General features: G+C 47.8%; 1 protein-coding gene across 27 annotated transcripts in view; it reads left to right on the top strand.

Moving 5' to 3' along the window:
* tcf7l2 (transcription factor 7 like 2) overlaps positions 1–16,211 on the top strand; it is an 88,132-nt gene that overhangs the window by 15,252 nt on the left and 56,669 nt on the right. For all 27 annotated transcript variants that reach the window (XM_020046626.2, XM_010866719.4, XM_020046628.2 and 24 more), the window contains exon 4: positions 15,411–15,512. In XM_020046626.2, coding sequence (XP_019902185.1) covers positions 15,411–15,512 — 102 coding nt within the window. The remainder of the gene's footprint in view (positions 1–15,410; positions 15,513–16,211) is intronic.

The raw sequence follows: 16,211 nt of genomic DNA, 5'->3' as shown, positions 1-16,211 counted from the left end.
GAGAAAGTATCGACATAAATTCAATAGCGGCATCAGTGTGGAAATACTTGTAAGTTGGCCAATGGTTGATGTCCAGAGATGGAGGTGCTTTGGGGACCTGTGGTTGGAGCCGTTGGGAAAGCCAGCCTCTAAAGGTTGATAGAAGCCATTGGCAGGAGTAGGAAAGCGCTGACTGGGCGGACACTATGTGGAGCTGGCTTATTGCTGGGTTTCAAGGAAAGGAGCCGAGCACTGGGATGTTCCCTGAAGACAAACTCGGCAGAGAGAAAACCCATAAACCAAACCTTTTCCCCCTCTCCTTTTGAGACAAACACTTTCCTCACTTTTTAAATTGCCCTTGTTATGTGGTTTACCAAACTAGGCTGTTGTGTGCCGAGTTGCATTGCATAGGCCCGTGATTTCTTTTCCCTTCATGAAAAATAAGGGTTTGTTTTCACTGGCACTGATTATAGTATTATGGATATATATTTTAGAAAACGAACACCATCCTGTGCTTGTATTCTTTGCCTTTTTGATCTCCGTCACATCTGCTTTCTCCCCCCCAGCCCACACTTGTAGCACAAATCCTGTTTTGTTGTGTTTTTTCCTGTGCCATAATTTAGCAAATAACAAGGGGGGGGGGGTGAATGACACAGTAATGATTCAATTGGGCATAAAGTAATTGAGAGGCGGCCTGCTTCCCATCTGTCTGGTCAGATTACTGTTTCTGTGTAATTAAAAGTGTGACCTTGTGGTCGTGATGGGAGGGGCCTGTGGCCACTCAAAACCACAGGCCTGGGCCGGGATCGCTTATGTTATGGGGTGGTGTGTGTGTGTGGGGGGGGGGGGGGGGTAGCCGTGGTTTAGCGGTGCGCTAAAGATAGCATGGGGCAATAGAGTGGAGCTAAAGTGGCAATCTCTTTTAATGGGGATGTGTCTTGTATACACACAAGTACCGGTCCGTGTCAAAGCCCCAGAGCCTTCCACAATTTGGAGGGCCCAGACAAACCCGGCAAAGTCGTGGTGATCCCTGTGTGCACCCAGTGTAACCACGAGAGGGCGGAGGGGCAGGGTAGGTGAGGTGGGCCAGGGGTGGGGGGGGGGGCTGTTTTAACTCTGATTTCACGTGTGGTTTTGTTTTGACTCCCGAGGCTCAGTTTCCTTTGGACAGTGTCCAGGGTCTACAGGGCCTGCTTCTCCTCAGTCCTCCTCCCAAAGCCCAGAGTGAAGGGCCCTGCTACGGCCGGGAATTCAATTTGAGATTTGATCTCGTTGCATGTAGTAAACAGGACATTAAAGACAAGGAGATGGGGTTAATGACTCCGCATGTGTGTGTGTTTGTGTGTGTGCGTGTGTTTGTTAGGCATATTCGCCCCATTGTGGTCACACACACCCAGATCAGAAAAGGAACACAACAAACCTATACCATGATTACACACACATTCGCGTACAAACACAGGATGCGTGGCTGAAAAAGACATTAGACCATGTTACCAGTGTGGGCTGGACGGCGTCTCGCAATACTTCCGCTGGGAGCAGGGAGAGAGAGGAACGGAGGCCCAGACAGAAATAACCGTTTTAATTACCATGACTTGCCGTGGCGCGGCCACAGTGTGGCTGGCAGGCCCAGGGTGAGGTGGCACAGGCCTCGGGGACCGGGACGGAGACTGGGCGAGCCTCCAGGGAAATTACAGGGTGCTCAGGGCAAGAAATAGAGCTACTGGCCTCCCCTGCCTGCTGCCCCCTTCAGTCGTCTGCCCGCTCCACTCCAGCTGTCAGCCCCGAGTGTTGCTAGTGCCATCTCTGGCCACTTCTCGCTCGTCGTTTCACATTGCTTCTCCAGAGGTAATTGGACAGTGGAACTCCCACACACATGTGGCCTCTTCCTTCAAGGTGTCTTCTCCGGGTGACTTTGTTTCCCATAGTCTGTGTTTCAGTGGATCCGTGTGTAGGCCTAATCATTCACAATGGGACTAGACCTTTTTTTTTTTTGTGCTTTTATGTTATGGCGGTGTACAGGTTTTGTTTCTAGTTCTTAGGTGCTAATTGTGTTTTCGTTTCGGCCGCACGCTTTCTGTCTCCTCGTAGTCGGCGCTCTAGCCTCTCAGGCGCAGCGTCTGACTCTTTATTTCTCCCTCCCCTCCTCTCTCACAGTATGTGCTCTGATTACCTCTGGAAACTGGCAATAAGTTGATTGCTTTCCAGAGATGATGTAAGCCCCTGCCCCTGGGTACATCAGGTTGGATTTCTCCTGCTTTATCTTGTAAAGCCTAAATTAACAGCTGGTTTGGTTTGACTTCTTCTGGATCTGACTAAAGGATTAGGCTTGGTTCTCATGTGAGTCAATCTGGTTTGATTTATTGCAGGTCTATCAGAAAAGATCAATGGGAGCCCTTTTGAAAGTAAATCCTTAATCGGTCTTTGCACTTACATGTCATCATTGTGATTTTTTTTCCCCCCTCTCTCACACTTCCTCATTCTCATTCTCTCCCTCCCTTGTCCTGGTATATCCTCTAACCCGTCACTGGTTGGGGGGGGGGGCTAGCGATCTGCCCTGCCTGTGGTATTCTGCTGTATCACTGGATGGATTTTAATTTTTTGCTCATTAGCTATCCATCACGGCGAGGCAGACTGAAGCCCAGCTTTAGCAACACAAGCCCTGATCACACCCGAAACGTGTCCCCGCTGCTTTTTAAAAAAAAAATTATGCTTCCACTTCCTCTCTATTTCTTCGCAGTGCCAAGGAGAGTCAGCACCAGCGCATCTCTTGTGCGCTCCACTATTCCCAGACGGAAGTCCATGACCTGGGCTTGCTCTTTCTGGAATGTGCTATAGGTTGGCCAGTAATGGTGCCGTGAGTGAATGAGTAACAACAAGGGCCTCCACAGCGGGGTTTCCTCCATCTGTTTGGCGTTTACTTACAGTGCCGTGGCACTTGGCGCACGGGGGGGTGTATTGTAGTTCTTGTCGACAAGTTCTACGATAAGGTGCCGAAGCACTATTTGAGAAAGTCCTGTCAAACAACTTTCTAAGATGGCGAAGGTCAGAATGGTAATGGCCTTTTGTGTTGTGGAAACCCTCTTGCCTAGCAGCATGTGCAAGTGCAGGCCGTTCGCTGTTAGTTAACGGCCACTCTTTCCATTCGGATTCCGGATCTAGCCTGCAGTCCTGCCGTTTTCTGTTGGAGATCTATACATTCAGCTTCTCACATAGCCTATTTCTGCTCCTATTCAGACACACATGAAGACATAGAAATGCAAAAAGTCTAGAGTGACCTGGCAGCTGTTGCGAAACAAGATCCAGCCGTGTTTTATATTCCTCCCCCTCCCCTCCCCTCCCCGCTCTCTCTTTCTGTCCAGGCTCACTCTCTCACTTTCTCCTATTCCTTCAACAACGAGCTCATTATGTGGTACCTCCAGTCTTTTTCCCCGTTCCTCCCTCTCTCAAGGCCATGACTCTTAAGGAATCTGTAACTTGAAGAATAGGCCTGTGGCGTTGACCCAGGAGTAGATAGACAAACCCAGTTGACATTGATACCGGCTGAGCCGTGGGTTGGCCGTGAGAGTGCGTGTGTGTTGGGGCGGTTGTTTGCTGTGCGGTGTGTCGGTGCATGTCGTCCTACGCGGATGTCTCACGGACGACTCTTACGGTCGCCATCGTCACCCATTTGAGGAAATAATGAAATATTGTTTTCCTCCCTGAGGGGGTCTACTGCCTCTCACTGCTCTGGAGTTGTCAGCTGTTCTTTGGTCAGATTGTGTGTGTGTGTGTGTGTGTGAGTGTGTGCGAGCAGGAAAAGCTTGGGGCGGATCGATGTCAAGTTCAGGTGTGTCCTCCTCGCAGGCTTGGCTAGCTGGCCGACCAGGGGTGGAGGGGGAGGGAGGGGGTCTGTGGGGGAGATCGACGGGATATGTGGGAAGGAAGAGCTTGCTGTCAGCCAGCTGGACCTCTTAATCCTATAGCCTTGGGGAAAGGGTGTGTGTGTGTGTGTGTGTGTGTGTTTGTGTGTGTGTGTGTGTGTCTAGTAAAGGTTTGTCAATTTCAGCACACCTCTGCTCCAGTATTTGGCCCAGTCGAGTCCACGTGTGTGTGTGTTTTCGTCCGGTGTTGTGAGTCTGTGTGTGGACGGTTGTGTGAGAGACACAGCATTTCATCTCCACAGTGTTTACTCCAGTCCCCCCTTTAACAGCACACTGTATGTCTATGTAGACGACACCCCTTGATGTTCCAAAGGCGATGGGGGTTGGGGGTTTTGGGGGGTAGGTACTGCACTGCTGGTTGGGGGATTGGGGGCAGGGCAACAAATACTGCCAGTACCCCCCCCCCCCATATCAAACAAATGCCTGCCGTCTGATTCGTACACATTATTATCACCCCTCGTTGTAGCTAAACAACCCCAGTGAAAGGAGTCCATTGCATCATCTCCTGCCGTTCATTAAAAGCCAAACATACTATTTAGCCACATTCCTTGCAAGCTTGCTTTCTCTTTTTCTCGCGCTCCCTTTCTCTCCTTCCGTCACCCGCCCTCTCTCTTTCCCCAACTCTCGCCCTCTCTCTTGCCCTCTCTCTCTCTCTCTCTCTCTCCCCCTGTTTCTCCCTAGCTCAATCTCCCTCTTTTTTTTTTTGGCGTAGAATTTTGCATGTATCACAGGCTGGCAGGCTAAGAGCCTGGGACTTCCCCACGCCACACTCCAAGCCTTTGATCCTTTGCTTTGGAGGTAACATCAAAAGGAGAGGCATAGAAAGGCAGCTACTACTGTGAAGTTCAATGTTCAACTTGATGGCTTGGCTGAGGGCTTTTTTTCCCTCCTCCGCCTCCCTCGACTACACAGCTTCCCTCAGCTGACAAAAACACACAGTTTGTAGCCCAGGTTTTTTCTAGTTCATGTTAACCTTTATAGAACCTATCTGGAACACAACAAGAACCGAAATGCTCTTTGTGAATCTGTCTACATGTCTATAGGTTTGTACATAGGTTTATTCATTTATTATTCATGGATTTATTGCTGGTGCTAGGACCAAGCTTTCTGTTTCTGGGATTGCGATATCATTTCTTCAACGTATAAATGAATATTTATTTTAAAGAATATCCTGTGAATTAGCTTTGTTCTTTGTGAACAAAGTAAATGTAAAGAGACATTCTATGGTCTCAGACCTGTTTTCAACAAAATATTGAAATGATAGATGGTGAGTCCTGGTGTCTGGATCTCTGTGAATTTCTCTGTGAATTTCTTCAGCCCCAATTTGAAGTGTTTTACTGAAACTGGGTTGGGGAGACGCTTTGTGATTGTTTCGGCTGATTCCCCTGCAACGCGTGGATGACATGGAGCTCCCAGTGTTGCAGTAGTTTGCGTCAACGATGGGCCTCGTCTGCGGACGGGTTCGGAAGAGAGAGTGTTACTCCATTTTGTTTGCTACACGCGTGTTCAGATGTATTCATCTGCCTGCTCCTTCTCAGATCTGAGAGAGCTGTCAGAGTGTGTTGAGGGGAGGAGAGAATCCTCTGTTTCAGCTCCTGTGTTGACATGGCTGTGCAAAGCCTGGTCTGTTCACTCACCGGAAACACAACCTTTAACCCGTCTCACCCTGAACGCTTATCTGATTATCTCCATCAGGATCTAAATAATGATGCTAACAATGCATGGGCCCGATGTGAAGTAGCACCATACCAGGTGCTATTTCACAGCCTAGGATACAGTATATCCCCTGGCATTTTTATCTCTGTCTCAGTGCGCCAATTAGTAAAGACTTGTGGCCTGTTCTCTTTCCTCTCTCCCTCACACACACACACACACACATGTATTTGGCGTGTCATTAGCCCGTCTGCTGTGCCGAGCTCTACCTTATCCCCACGCCAATCACAGCGTGTGTGAACATCAGTGTAATGATCTACGTCCAGCCTGGCCGTCGGTGTGTGTAACGCCCGCTTCGCCCCCGAGCCGCGGCTCCCCAGCTAATAGATGCAAAATTAAACTGATCAATAGATGGCCTCAGCTCATTATCGACACATTATCATGGTGTGGGAGTTCTGTCTGTTTTTCTGGGGCTCGTAGGGGTGATATAAAGGAAGGATTAACAGGCTGTGTTTTCTCATGTATATCAGGACGTTGGTGACAAAAATAAATGTTTCTTTTTTTTTATTATTGCCTAGATGTATAGAGGGCAGAGGTCACAGCTCGGAAAGAGCGTATTTTTCTCTACTGCTTTCCTCTGTGTTTTTCTCCATTTCCCCGGGCCGGGGACATAGCTAGACTGAGACATTAACAGCTCGACCAAACAGGATGCTGGTAAAATAAGGTATTCCAGATTCATCGATAATTGGCGTGTTTGTTTGTGTCTGGTGAAGGAGGGGTTCCTCGGGAATCACGCAGATCAGCCAGTGATTAAGCCAGGCTCCAATTAGGCACCAGGTCCGTGTGTTTTTGTCGGCGTGCGTGTGCACGTGGGTGTGCTGGAGTCAGAGTGGGGGGTGTGTACGGTGGGCCGGGGGGGGTGGGGGGTGATTTGAAGGTGAGGGGTGGGGTAAGGACGTACAGGAGAGGGGAAGGAGAAACACCCAGCCAGGCGCAGCGTGGCCTGCGGAGTGGCCTGTCTGACCCTCCTGGGGTTCATTGTCACGGTTGTATCCTCCATTTTAATGAGCTCTAATAATCGCACCCTTATGACTTATTTATTTATTAAGGGCCAGTCTCCCACTGCCGCAATGTCTGCCTGTTTAGTGGAGGAAAAGGAATTATTCAGCCTCATTCACTGTCATTAGTTCATATGTTTAATCCAGACTCACTCAGAGTTGGTGGAAGGCGGGGGGGGGTTGGATGATGTTTTCTGTAGGACAATGTATAGTATAGCCCAGTAGATGCGCTGGTTCCTCAGAGCGCTTTAAGGGTTTCTTCTGTAGTGCAAACTGTCTTCACAGTGTTGGAGGTGTTGCCTGTGTCCTGACTCTATTCTGGGTCTGGTAATAGGGCTCCAGCCTGCACTGGGAATGGGCCTCATGAATATGGAGCCAGAACTGCTCCAAGGTGTGGGTGTGTTTGTGTGAAGGTTGTGTGCGTACGCATGTTCTATATCTGAAGGCTTTTATTGCTTTACAAGGTGGGCGTCTTGTTCCAACGGATACAGCATTCTCTAATACCATTACCTAACAGTTACCTTAACAAAGACCGAACCTTGATTTGTTTGTTCGAAATCCTCCTCCTGGTCATCCTGATCAACATCATCATTAACCTATTCTAAGTGTCCGCGCGCAGGCGCCTCCTCTACCTTCCTTTTCTGAATGCTGATTATTAGTTCTTCTCTTTGGAAAGGCCACCGGATCCTAACGCCGAGCGGGTGCGTCCCTGCTGTGCTGGCCCGCTGGCTCACATAGCCGCTAAGTAGGTCGGTGTGTGCGAGGATCCACCGGCCGCCGAACCCGGGATCGGTACCGGAGCCTCTCGTCTCAGCCCTGATGTCTCTCTCTCCCCACCTTGAGTGTGATGCTCTGGGCTGCTGTGGACTGGAGACTCACCTGTACCAGAGCTGTCGTCCGACTGAAGGGACTTACAGCTGGACACATTCTGGCGCTTTACTATTTGCTGGAATTGAAAGGGTTCGAAGCCAACAGAGCTATCTGAACCGTGCAAGCGTCGTCTGAGTCCCTTTGAGAGCTTTGTCGCGGACTGAGGAAGATGAAGATGCCCCCGACGTAGATATCGAGAGAAGGGAGAAGAGTACTGACGACTGAAACTGAGATGGAAGCAGTACCTGGGACAGGAAGACCCGAAGAGGCCTGTACTATTCATTACTGTCCCTGGTCTGTCAGAGGAACAGCAGGCCCTGTGGTCCAAGCCCTCCCAGCTCTAATAATAGCCAGGCACAGATATACTCTTAATGACCACGGGACGGGAGAGACGCACAACACTGTTTACTTTCTCAGGGTTGATGCAGAATGGAGTCCCACTGGGGTGATGTCACATCCTGGAGGTTGTTGTGTTCTCTGTATGTCTGTGCTTGTTTGTCGTTGGTTCAGGTGCTCCTGTGTTTTAAATATTATATTTTCTCAATGGAGAAATGCACTAGCCGTACTGACATTTCTTCAATCCTTTGGGCAAAATGTTTGCTGGATGTGTGTTGCACAATGTTTGGAAAATTCCCTGTAAATCAGCTAGTGTTTGAATAGCGCATTTGTCCACACCTGTTAAGTAAACCGTGTTAATGCAAGACTGCACATATCTGATGAACCTGTGTTGTGAGACCCGAGCTGACTTCCAGAAGTCGAAGAAGGAGAGCTTCCAGGGGTGCAATTCGGAAACACTGAATTTAATATATTCCAAAATAAACCTTTTCGCGGAAGAGTACACAATGCCTCTGTCTTTTGAAACCAACTCACTTTGTCCGTGTTGTTTTCCAACAGTTCTTAGAATACATTAAGAAGATGTGGGAGGAGAGTTTGGGAGCTGAGCCCCCCCCCAATGAAAAAACGTCCATATACAAGTGTCAGGTTGAGTTTGTCTAGTGCCAGAAGGCTGGGTGGGGGGAGTAGGGGTAAGGTCGGGTAAGAGGTGAGGAGGAGGGTGGTTTTGGAGTGGGTCGACGGCCCGGCGCTGTCAGGGCCTTGTGGAACCCCCTAGCGGTTCTGGCTTTGGAGTAAATACAGACCCAGCAGACCCCTTCCCGCCCCGGGGCACACAAACCCCAGGCCTTCCCACATTCCACTTTTATTTTCCTGGTTGCAAAATGCCTCTGGCTATCAGAGCTGGTGGGGCTTTTTTTTTTTTTTATTTACTCATAAAATGTGTATTAGAAGAACTAAATCAGTCATGAAGAGCCCTCTTGCGTCAACTAACTTTCTATCAGTTTTGGCCGGACTTTCTTCCCACCTCAGCTCCCCTCACTTTCTCCCCGCTTACTTCGCTCTTCTTCCTCCTCGTCCTCAGTTCTCCAGAGACAAAGACTAAACACGTGCGCACACACACACACGCACACAAACAGACGGAGTGATGTATCCTATACATTGGAAATGAGTCTATTTTGACCTGGGGGATTTCAAAGGGTCTGGATTGCATTATGACCCCCCCCCCCCCCCCCCCCAATTACAGAAAATGACTGTCCCCGCCACAAGAATTGGCTGTATGTTAAACCCCTGCACCTGTGGCCTGGACAAAGGAACACACAAATATCAACAAGGAACACCTATAGAGACCACTTTAGAATAATATCTGAATCTAGCAGCTGTCCTTAAAATGCTGTCAAGTTCCACTGTACCCTTCCAGAGACCTTTTTGTCCGTCCCAATAAGACTGGGTTCTGAGTGACTTGGGCTTTTTGCCGTTGGTTCGGTTTGGGGGTTTTGGTTTAGATGATAATCTTTATAACGAAATAATTCTCTGGGTTGAATGCCGTTAAGGCACAATGTTTTTTGTGCAAGCTCCATTACAGTAGGGATTGAATCTTACTGCTTATCACTTTATCTGAGCGTCCTCTATCAAATTACTTAAAGGGGTCATATCGTAAGATTTTTACTGTACTGCTAGCATAAAAACAAGGATAAATTGCCCGAGACATTTGCATGTTTCAAATATTTTTTGTGCCTGAGATTCCCCATTGAAACTTTCTCTCAAGTCCATCTATCAGTTTTCATTGCTCATACTGGCTTTAGACACTCCCAGTACCAACCCCTCCCCCACCACCTTCAACCACCCTGGACTAATACTACTCTGGTCTAATTCGTTAAGACAAATTATTTTTCTTGTTTAAATTCAGTTTTGTAAACATTAGGAACAGGATTCTACACAGTGCCCCTTTAAGCTATATATTATATTATATATTACATAATGTTTATATGTTGACTTTATTATTACATTCAAAGTCATTACCTCATCTCTTAAGTATCAGGCAGCCATTTATCTTAGTGGGACATCTATCTCTGCACCCTAATAAGTCATTATATAGCCTAGTATTTAGCCAAGCTAGCTGGCCATTTTGTATGATGAAATCATCATTTAAGTAGTTCTTCTAAGTAGATAAGGAATAATATCCAGAATGTGGAATACCAACGAATTGTCAGTTAAAAGTATGGTTAGGTTGAGATCCCTTAAGAAGCAACAGTCTCTTGTTTTAGTCTCTTTTCAACTCACGTGTCTGTCAAGCACAGGAAGCTGTAGCTGCAATGAATTATTTTTGTTGTAGTTCATTTCCTTATTTTCTCTGTTTAAGAATGTTTACTGTTGAAAACAACAACTTCCTACAAAGTCACACAGTGAATGCCTGATCTTATTTCTGTTTAAAACAGTGCTTTGAGCTCACATAAAAAAAAAAAAATCTAAATTGAATTCAAATGACTAAACCAGTACCAGTCAGTTTATAAAAAACAAAAATGTAATTTGACTGGCGGGGTAAAATTTAGTCTGTTTTAAATGGGTCTTTCACTTATTTGACCGTGGCAAACACAACTAAAGCACTCTCATATTTGTTGTTGGATTTAATGTAATCTGCAAGCTGTCACCCTGAGCCCAGGCTCTTGTCCCCAGGCTGTTATTCGACATGATGATGGAGGGTCTGCCACAGTGTGTTCCTGTGTTGGAGCATGTGTTCAGCAATGTGTGTGTGTGTGTGTATGTGTGTGGGGTGAACACGCCTGTCTCTTTTTGTGTATACGTCTAGCTTGAAGTGTATTCGCACATACATGTGTCATTGTGTGAATGCACACATGTTCCTTCTTGTAGCCTACATGTCTCTGTGTGTGTGTGTGTGTGAGTGGTACGAGCCCATTGCTCATGTGTCTGGATGGCTGTGTCATGGCTATCCTGTGAAGCCACAGATGGGTTGCGGATCTGCTGGGGTCTTGGGAGCGAGACCCAGGCTCCATATGTTGGCTCTGCCCTTGCCGCCACCCCCCCCCCCCCCCACAACCATCTCCCTGTCACATAGCTTACGTGGCTGGAATGCCTCCGGACCTCGTTCGCCTTGCGAACAGGAATCCCTCCAACCTCTCTCTGCGGCCTGCTGGGAATATTCCTCGTGTTCTGAGCCATTCTGGCCCTTTAGAAGCCTTGTTGGTCCGGTTGGTGAAAAGCCTTTGGTCTTAATCCAAAACAAAACGAACAAGCCGGTTTGTGCAGAGGCTCGGGTTGCATGTGATAAACACATCAGATGAGGTTTCAACAAGAACAGGTTTCACACTATCGACCGCCTCCTAAATTCAGGGCTGCTAATCCACTGTGTAGTTTATCGCTAATAAAAGTGCATGAGAAGAGTTCCATTAATAGTTTTTGGTCAGCGTTGATGCGTAGGTAGTTCCCCCCCCCCCATCACCTTTAGTAGCATTATGCATTAGGCTAGTATGAATTATTTACCCAAAGTTATTTTAATTTTTTTAATGTTCTAGTAGTCTGTTTGTTATATATCAAAATAAGGGTCCTTTTATATTCAAAATCAAATATTCATTACTATGGGCCAACTGGTGGCGTGGACATGTGAGGATGATGTGTAAGCCCTTACAATGCACTCTGTTGTCTCCCGCTGTGGCCTTCTGTATAACGGATGGCACTGAGTTAGCCTGGGCTGGTTTGCACTGTGATGACAGTTAGTGTGTGTCTGGGTCCCATTTAGCGGTTCATACCATGCCAGGCCAAACTCCTGCATCAGTCAGTCAAACCCGGCCAGGAGACACGGCGCAGCAGTTGGACTGTGGTCGTGAAATGCGGGGGCACTGGGGTTGCTTTTTAAAGACCACCCTCTCTTTCCCTCTACCTCTTTCTCAGCCCGTCTCCAACCACCATGCTTGTCACTATGGGAAATCTCCAGGCGAGAGAAGGAGAGTTCATCCCTCTGTAAGGATTTAGAGGACTCCCTTGTCTTTCACTTCATCAGAGACAATTGAGTCATTCAGCTCCCATTGTGGGGCCAGCGAGGCGAGGCACGGCGAAGAGTTGGGGGGGGGAGCAAGAGGAAGGGGAGGGGGAAGCCCCCCCGATGCACAGTGTGTACTCTGGGTGGCTGTTATGGGCGGGGGATGTGGGGTGGGCGAGGGGGGGGGGTGGAGTTGTGTGAGGCCAGAGAGTTATCCTGGAACTCCGGAGCAATTTGTCACATCGGAATGGCTCTTGAGTTACCAGGGGGGCCCTCATAGCAGCAGAGGTTTTCCGTGGGACGAGGAGGCGGGGTCGGCAAAGAGGGGTCAGGGGTCACGGCCTACTCAAGCCCAGGCAGCGCGTCCGTCAGCGGGCGCTGGCTGAGGGGAGGTGATGGAGGAGGTGGGGTCGGAAAGCTTGGCACTCTCTCGGGCTCCGTTTTCCTTGGCGTGCTTGTAAAACCTGCAGGAGGGATTAGTGTGGAAGAACATTTGCAATAGCAGGCTAAAGTGGAGATGCCTGTCAGGCCGTGTGTGCACTCTGCCACTGCCGATCTCTCCGCTACAGCGCCACACTCTGGGGTGTCACCTTTCACCCCCCCCCGCCACCTCAATGGAACAGGCTTAAGGGATGTCTGCTTGCCCAGTGCCTCCCTGTCGATCCGCCTAGATATTTTTGTGTGCTCAACAATCATTTGGCCAGTCTAGTCTATGACAAGAGAATGTTGAAGCTGCCATCCACCAGCCCTTCTGGCACCAGTAGAAGCAGCCTCGAGTTACCTCGTAGATGACAGTGGCACTCTCAATCTTTATGGCCAAAAACAAGGGGGGGGGGGCACACCACACCACACCAAAACACTGGAGCTTTACAAGTCTGCCCCTCGATGCTCAAACAAACAGAAACAAAGTTGCAGTGGAGACATTGTTGGGGTCACATATGGGTGGCTGTGGAGCCAGGCAGAGTTCACTTGTTGTTGCTGAGGCAGAGGACGGGCGTCAATAACTCCCTCCAGCCAAACCACAGCGAGGCGCCCCGCGCTGAACCCACCACTAATTACCACTGATTTAGCTACGGTCTCGGAAAGGGTTGCAACACACACAAGCACACACACACACACACACACACACACACACACACATCCCCTCTAGCACGGGCCCATACGTGGAGGTCACGGGGGAAGTTCTGATTAGGTAGATGAGTGGGCTGTGCTTCAGCCCGTACAGGGACGGAGCGGTCGTATCGGACCGCGGGACAGGAGGAGGTGTGATCACGATGTGATCGGTTTGCTCAGGGGATTAGGATAGAGACACAGAAGATGGAATGACAACATTTGGATCCCGGCTCTGGCCAAGTTCTGTGCTGGAGTCTTGGTCTGGTGGTGGTTCCGCCTCAGTGGCCAAGAAACAAGGCCAACTTGACTCAGAAGTTTTGTTATGTGTGTGTGTGTGTGTGTGTGTGTGCGTGTGTGTGTGAACTACCTATGTGAAGTTCACTCCAAACCCATTTTTCATGTGCTGGCCTTGAGGCTAGAGAGCTGTGCCTGTTGTTCCAAGGTTGTACTCCGTTTTCCGCTGGCCAGCTCTGAGGATGTTCCTCTCTGGGTTCCTCTGTCCCTTTGTGGTTCTCCTGTTGGGGTTTCCTCCCTGTCCTGTGTGGTTGTCGACAACGTCGTGTCTTAGGTCTTTTATTCGCAGCCTACTTCTGCCCTTAATATTTTGACTTCTCCCTTTCCCATTTGTTTGTGTTTACACGGCCCTCGTGCAAATGCAGAGGGCCAATGTTTGGCATGGGTTTGAATACTCTTTTGAACACACTTGCCAGCAGTAAGCGGTACTGAAAGGTCAAAGGTCATTGCCATGATATCCGTTCGTTCTATTTTTCACACTGTACAGTAAGTGTCTATTTCACCTTGTTGACCCCTCTGTAACTTTAACTAGCGTTGAGGGCCCTCCCGGGGCCCAGGTCGGGAAGCAGAGGTGACCCCTCCACCCCCTCCGACTAGGTGGCCCTGACATTCGTAATGTGAGACTATTAGCCACAGTATAGCCAAGGAGCAGGCCGGCAAATACATACACTAGGCCTAAGGGACTGCCTTCAGCGCTGGGTAGTAGTGGAACGAGCAGCGAAAAACATGCTTGAGTTACTTCGTTGAATGAGTGGCCCTCTGAATGTATCGGAGCGGTCATTAAACAGACACTCTTGACCGGAGCGGCTTATGGTCATTAGTAAGTGTAGCGCAAAACGTTCAGTACTGGGTTTTTTCTCCTCGTGCTGGTCGCGAACGTGACTGCTTCAAACGCCGGGCGTCACGATGGTGTTGCCCGTGTAAAGCCTCTTCCTCTTCCTCTTCCTTATCCTTAATTCATAATCCACTGCATCTTTCTCTCAGTCCCTTCTGCTTGAGTCATTCCATTGTGAGTGCCTTCACAAAGTAGATTTAGTCTACGTGACCGGTTGACAAAGAAGACATTGGTCACAATACTTAAACAAGGCTTATATTTGTTTTATGAAGAACCTGGTCTTACACTGGCTCAGACTTGGGTCTTCTGAGGGTCTTCTCATTGTCTAGAGCACTTCTTATTCCTTCTCACTTCCTTGTCAGAGTCCAGGAAACAAAAGGTGGGCGACTATTGTATGTAACCAAAGCAACCGTCATATCATTTGATTTAAAGGGCCCTGTGTCTCCGTGTGGTATCTGTGTGCCTGTCCTGATAAAACCAAGTCAATCATTCACTGAGTCTCTAGGAGGATTCAAGCAGCTTTCTCTGGCTCCACTGTGCACCGCTTTACGAGGTGGACCAATAAAATACATTCAAGTCACCTTAATGGCATCAGGTTATTCTAAACCCATAATCCACATTGGAACTTGAGTGGAAACCTGAGTTGTTGAACCTGTTTTCTGGATTGGTTGACTGTTGAGGTCCCTTCGGCTAAATCTGCTTTTAGTTTAAATGCACCACAATGCTGGAACGAAGCACAAAATCCTTTAACTCCAGCAATATGAGATGACGATGATTGGGAACCTAGTTATGGAAGAATGTTTTTCTGGATGGCTGTGATGTGTTATACGGTGTTGTTTCATTTTGCTTTGATTTTATTTGATTTTTTTGCATTGTAGGATTCTTGTTCTGCCTGTGTTCACATGCTAAGCTCATTTGAAGAAAAAATACACTGGTTTCAAATGACTCATGGCCTTCCCATAAATGCCTTCTCAGGCAATTTTCTAAGATTTGACTAATTCTTGAAGGGATACCCAGATGCCAAAACAATCCGTCTCCAACTGTTAGCTCTCATTTTGAATGTTAGATGCCTGTTATAAATGTCTTGATTCTTATTATTTTTGGACTAATATGATACAACACATGTTAGGATTCCTCTGGTTCATATCATGTCCGTGTACTATTCCCCGAGGCCAAAACCACCTTGTGTGTCATCCGCCCTGAGATCTCTGTATCTCTGTTTGCTTTCCAGTTTGATTTCACTGTCTAAAGACTGTTTATAGTTTTTTTGTTTGTGTTTTTCCTTTTTTCTTTTTTTCGTTTCTGCATTGTTAACATTTTTCTTTCTTTCTCCATCTTGTTTCTTTCTCACCATCCAGTACCTACAGATGAAATGGCCCCTGCTAGACGTTAACCACGGAAGTCTTCAAAGTAGACAAGCCCTTAAAGACGCGCGGTCCCCATCACCAGCACACATCGTTGTAAGTAAACCCCCATTCAGACCTTTACATTTCTTCACCTCTTTTTGCCTCCTAAGACAGAAAGACAACCTCCTCCTGTTTCCTGTGTTGTACACCTCTGTATACCTTCTTTTTCCAACACGAGACCTGTTGAATGGATGTCAGTGACTAACTCAAATACCTACTCTAGAGAGACGGCCCCCTTCCCAGACATGACAGTCACTCACTAACAAGCCTAGCTACTTTAAAGGAGAGTTATTATAATAATTTCTTCAAGACAGCAGTCCTTATTTTTTCATATAAATGCCATGCGGTAGAAGGGTCCAGACATTTATTTATTTTTTCTCAATCTGACTTGTTTTTGAGAATGTTACTGCTAGCATGCGCCTCAGCTCCTCGTCCTCATTATTCAGTACAAGGGCTGGGAGAAAAAACATTAACAAAGGCTCTAAACACACCCAGATACATCTTCTTAGAAATGGAAACACTCAGTATAGAGATGCGGGTTCTTAGATGTTCTACACATTAAACTGTATCCGTAAGAACTTTATCCGTGACATTATCTTCCATTTTGCGTGTTCCTCGACTCACCTCACCATCCATTCAAGGAGCAGGATAAACAGACCATGGAAAGGGCTCTGTATGTGAAACAGTGCAATATCCGTGAGACCCAAAATCCAATATGACCTTATGGATGAAGTTACCAGGGACGAAATTGAC

The sequence above is a fragment of the Esox lucius genome, chromosome 5 (genome assembly GCF_011004845.1).
Source record: "Esox lucius isolate fEsoLuc1 chromosome 5, fEsoLuc1.pri, whole genome shotgun sequence".
Lineage (NCBI taxonomy): Eukaryota > Metazoa > Chordata > Actinopteri > Esociformes > Esocidae > Esox > Esox lucius.
Note: the sequence above shows the minus strand (reverse complement) of the source record. Positions and strands in the feature narration are given on the sequence as shown.